Here is a 5,526-nt window from a genome sequence, read left to right as displayed (position 1 = left end):
TTATAATAGTCTCACTAGTGATTGTTGGTTTGCAGCAAAAAGTAGGATAAGAAAAATAGAAACCCAATTTTTCTTAATTGATATGTTTATTAAAAACAGACTAATGATCCTGTGCTTAAATGTCATTGTGGTTGTGTGCTGATTTCCATAAAACATAACTAATTTTAAGGGACTTGTCACAAATACACTCCAGACAGAAGGAAAAGGTAAACAGAAATGACTGACAAGACAGTGCCATTTCAGACATAGCTCCCTTAATACTTGCTAAAAAAACAGAGTTCGACATTATTTACAATTATACCAGTATTGTCAGAGGCCAAATGTCACAGGGATAAGGGTATACCAGGATCACAAGACATCATTTCATACTTCCCAAATAGTTTTATATTTTAGCTTTGAAGGTCAGTTACCAGAACCGAACTTGTTCTTAACAAGCAGAAATTTTATGTCCATTCAAAGAGTCTCTTACAACTTTCTGGGCCTATTCACTTGCAGAGAAGAGTAGAAACTGTAACCAGGCTCTTCATATCATGCATTCATATGTGATCTCCCATCTTCATATGCTGTCCAATTTCTTTAAGATAAATGGAGCTGAAAGAAAAACAAATAAACCTAAAATTAGTTTTCAAATTTATTAGTCCATAGGCTACATTATAGAATTGTAAGACTGGGGAAGAAAACCTTATAGGTTTATTCAACATGTATTTGAAAATAATTCCAAATGATGGTCAAGCATCTACCTGTATAACCCAGCAAAAGGGACTCGTTGCCTTCCAAAGCAGTCTATTCTGCTGTCATTCAGCTATTATTGTAAGTTTCATTCTTATTATACTACATAAAACCTTTTCTCCAGATAGTTTGTCCCTTAGGACCATAAAGTATAAATCCAATTCTCTTTCAAATGACAATCCTTTACTCTGGCAATTTATTTTAACTGTAAAAGGATCAAAACTCTAGAGGAAACAAATGGGCATTTTTCACCTTTAAAAACTCATTTGAAAGGCAGAGGATATAGGAAAACACTGGATTAGAGCCAGAAGAGCTGGACACCTATTTTGGGTCTCTTACTGATTACTGATAAATCACTTACATGCTCTAGATCATATCTGATACAGTCTTATCTTGGTCATTAAGAGGGTCTAATAATATCATGTACATAGAAATGTCTAGAAAACTAAGTGTCGACATATAGTAAAGAAGTAATATTACCATCCCGTGTAAAAGTGTTGACCAAAAAAAAAAGCTGCCCCAAATTCCTTCTTCTCAATACTCATAGAACATTTTGTTAATATTATTGTATTTATTTATTTTTTTCAGCCTCCCGAGTTGTTGGGCATGCCTGACTAATTTTTATATTTTTTTAAGAGACAAGGTCTTGCCATGTTGCCAAGGCTGGTCTTGAACTCCTGAGCTCAAGCCATCTGCCTGCCTCAGCCCTACAAAGTGCTGGAATTACAAGCAAGAGCCACTGTACCCAGCTCAATTTGTTAATATTAAACTGAAGACACAGATCTGTCAGAAGCTGATAAAGTCAGCAGTATATCCAATCTTTTCTACTAATTCTTAATGGCAAAAAAATCCATGAAATAATCAATGGATAGGCAAAATGTGATATATCCATCCAATGGAAACTTATTTAGCCATCAAAATGAAGCTCTGACACATGCTACAACATGGATGAATCTTGAAAATGTTATGCTAAGTGGAAAAAGCCAGACACAAAAGGCCATGCATTTGACAGTTCCATTTAAATGAAATATCCAGGGCAGGGTGTGATGGCTCACACCTGTAATCCCAACACACTGGGAGGTGGAAATGAGGATTGATGGAGCCCAGTAGTTCGAGACCAATCTGGGCAACATTAATGAAACCTAGTGTCTATAAAAAAATTAAAAATTAGCAGGGCATGGTGGTGTGTGCCTGCAGTCTCAGTTACTCAGGAGGCTGAAGTAGGAGGATTGCTTGAGCCTGGGAGGCCAGGGTTGCTGTGAGCCATGATCACTGCAGCCTCCACCTCTACACTCTAGTTTGAACAACAGAGTGAGAGCCTGTGTCAAAAAAAGAAAAATTAGTAGTTGTCAAAGCCTGGAGAAAAGGGGAAACAGGGTAACAATGAACGGGTATGGTGTTTCTTTTAGGGGGAAAGAAAATACTGTCAAGTTGACTGTGATAGCTGCACAACTGACTTTGCTAAAAACCACTGAATTATACACTTTAAATGAGTGTATTGTATAATATACAAATTATATTTTAACTTAAAAGTGAAAATAAACAATTCATATCAAATATAAAGGTCACTGGGAAGAAGCAAATATTTTACTGGCACTAGGTCAACAAAAAAGGCAAGAGGCAGGAAACAAGTAAATTTGGGAGTTGCAAGAAACTGTTGAATTAGGATGATATGGGTGTTTCTGTTCCCTACGGCTCCCTCTCCTGTGAAAGCAAAGTAATACCACAGACAGTGAAAGAGACACAGAATAAGGGAGATCTTAGTATCAGTGAGTCTGGTCTAGGCCTAACATGAGCCTTCAATAGGATGACCGTGGTATGGACTTCATTTATTTGAACCATCCCTCCTGCTCCATCCAGACTGGCCATTAATATACAGCAAAGAACAATGGAAAGGACACTGAATTGAGAACGAGAAGGCAGGGCATTCAAGAACTGATCATAAAGCTGCTTCCAGTTCGTACATTCAGTGTTCCTGTAACTCCAATACCTTCATTCCTTGCATAAGTTCCCTCTGAAAATCGAGTTCTCATTTGTAAAAGGATATAAAGACTCTTAAGCCCTGCCTCCCTCAAAGGGCCAATGTTAAGCAAGACTATATAATGGGAGTAACTTACTGTCAACTGTAAAATATACAAAAAAAAAAAACTCCAAGTATTTGCATTAATCCTATAGACTCATATCCTTTTCTTCCCATTCTTTCTAAAACAGCAATCATTTACTTCACGCTCTATACAAAGAAACAGAAATGAAACAAAACCTTTTGGATCTTTGGATTTCAAAGGTCGGCACTTCTGAAAGGGAAGGAACCTGGCCGGGCATGGTGGTTCACCCTGTAATCCTAGCACTTTGGGAGGTGGAGGCAGGTGGATCACCTCAGGAGTTCCAGACCAGCCTGGCCAACATGGTGAAACCCCTGTCTCTACCAAAAATACAAAAATTAGCCAGGTGTGGTGGCGCGCACCTGTAATCCCAGCTACTCGGGAGGCTGAGGCAGGAGAATGGCTTGAACTCTGGAGGCGGAGGTTGCAGTGAGCTGAGATTGCACCACTGCACTCCAGCCTGGGCAACAGAGAGAGACTCTGTTTTGCAAAAAAAATAAAAAGAAAAGAAAAGAAAGAAAAAAGAAAGGGAAGGGAAGGAACCTGGTATTGAGTTAAGAGCTCTGGGTTTTAGGCCCGGCGCGGTGGCTCACGCCTATAATCCCAACACTTTGGGAGGCCAAGGCAGGAGGATCACCTGAGGTCAAGAGTTGGAGACCAGCCTGGCCAACATGGTGAAACCCCATCTCTAACAAAAAAATACAAAAATTAGCTGGGTGTGGTGGCTGGTGCCGGTAATCCCAACTACTCTGGAGGCTGAGGTGGGAGAATCGCTTGAACCTAGGAGGCGGAGGTTGCAGTGAGCCAAATTGGTGCCACTGCACTCCAGCCTGGGTAACAAGAGCAAAAATACATCTCAAAAAAAAAAAAAAAAAAAAGAGCCCTGGATTTTAGGTCAAGATCATTCACTGAATCGCTGAATGACCTTGGGCCAGTTATTTCCCTACTCTGGTTGTTTCTCTGTCTGCAAAACGAAGGAGTTGCTTGGGGAATAATTACTGAAGCTCTTTCAGCTCAAACATTCTTTTTTCTTTTTTTTTTGAGACGGAGTATTGCTCTGTCACCCAGGCTGGAGTGTAGTGTCGCAGTCTCGGCTCACTGCAACCTCCGCCTGCTGGGTTCAAGCAATCCTCCCACCTGAGCCTCCTGAGTAGCTGGGATCACAGGCGCACGCCACCAAGCTAATTTTTTTATATTTCTAGTAGAGACGGTGTTTCACCATATTGGCCAGCCTTGTCTCGAACTCCTGACCCCAAAAGATCCGCCCGCCTCGACCTCCCAAACTGCTAGGCGGGATTATAGACGTGAGACACCGCGCTGGGCAACTCATCTTTTTCTTCTTCTTCTTTTTTTTTTTTTTTTGAGACAGTCTTGCTCTGTCACCCAGGCTGGAGTGCAGAGTCGCGACCTTGGCTCACTGCAACCTCCACTTCCCGGATTCAAGCAATTCCTCTGCCTCAGCCTCCCAAGTAGCTGGGACTATAGGCGCGCGCCATCACGCCCAGCTAATTTTTGTTTGTTAGTAGAGACAGGGTTTCACCATGTTGGACAGGATGGTCTCCATCTCTTGACCTCGTGATCCGCCTGCCTCGGCCTCCCAAAGTGCTGGGATTACAGGCGTGAGCCACCGCGCTCGGCCCAAACATTCTTAAAGCTAGGAGAACCAGGATGATCAACCACGCGCGCCGGGCCACCACGTGCACTTCAGTAACCCGACCCTGACGTGCAGACTTGAAACCAAGCATATGCCCGTCGCCCTTGACCGAGAGCAGGCTCCTTGCTCCCCGCTACGGCTCAGCTCAGTTCAAGGGCCCCCGATGGCCTGTAGGGCTAGAGTTAAGGTGCGGCATCCGTGAGCTACCCGCCGGTCTCACGGTCACAGCCCGGGAGACACTCACTGACTCGCAGCAGGGCCACGTAGATGAGAAAGTTCCGTATGGAAGAGATCACATCCTCGCGCATCTTCCGTTTCATCTCCTCCGGGTCCAGCTTCGGCGCGAGGCCCTCAATCCGGAACATCGCGGCTCTGACTTAGCAACGTTAAGCCACCTCGCTCTGCTCTTCCCAGTAGCCGTCTCGCGCCCGGAACTCGGCCTATCCACACTTCCTGTTCCCGCCCCCTCGTGGCCACACTCGACAATGGATGCCTGCTAGGGACAATCCACGTTCTGACTCAGGGAATCTGAAGGGAGTCCTGAAGTGGCCGGCTGAAATCTCAGCGACGCAGACTCGGGTTTCTCCACGCTGTCTTTAATAATATTTGTCTTATTAAAAAGTCAGCCGGGCTCGGTGGCGCATGCCTTAATTCCACCTACTCGGGAGGCCGAGGCAGGAAAATCGCTTTGAACCTGGGAGGCGGAGGTTGCAGTGAGTCGAGATCGCGCCTCTTCACTCCTGCCTGGGCGACAGAGCGAGACTCCGTCTCAAAAAATAATAATAGTAGTAATAATAACATCTGTCTTGAGCCTGGAGCGCTGCGCTGCAGAGTGCTTTTATGCCCTGGAGGGGGCTGGGCACATAGGTATCACCGTAAATAGTGATAGCTAACGTTGAATACTCAATATAATTGTCCCCTGTGAATTCAGTACTATAATCTTCATTTCCTAGATTAGAAAACCGAAGCACAGAGATCTTTAAAACAACTTGGCCAAAACGTGCTTTAATTTTTTTTATTATTATTTATTGCTAATTGTTG

The 5,526-nt window shown here is 43.6% G+C and overlaps 1 protein-coding gene across 1 annotated transcript; it reads right to left on the bottom strand.

Annotated features, from left to right (window-relative positions):
* Positions 1 to 361: 361 nt before the first annotated feature.
* Positions 362 to 4,922, bottom strand: TOMM5 (translocase of outer mitochondrial membrane 5). The gene is made up of 2 exons (XM_012463401.2): positions 4,730 to 4,922; positions 362 to 591 (listed from the first exon to the last, which is right to left on the bottom strand). The coding sequence occupies exons 1-2, from the start codon at positions 4,848 to 4,850 to the stop codon at positions 557 to 559; spliced, it is 156 nt and encodes a 51-aa protein (XP_012318824.1). The 5' UTR covers positions 4,851 to 4,922; the 3' UTR covers positions 362 to 556.
* Between the last annotated feature and the right edge of the window lie 604 nt (positions 4,923 to 5,526).

This window comes from Aotus nancymaae, unplaced genomic scaffold, assembly GCF_030222135.1.
Source record: "Aotus nancymaae isolate 86718 unplaced genomic scaffold, 86718_ANA_hifiasm-v0.15.2.pri h1tg000003l, whole genome shotgun sequence".
Taxonomy (NCBI): domain Eukaryota; kingdom Metazoa; phylum Chordata; class Mammalia; order Primates; family Aotidae; genus Aotus; species Aotus nancymaae.
Note: the sequence above shows the minus strand (reverse complement) of the source record. Positions and strands in the feature narration are given on the sequence as shown.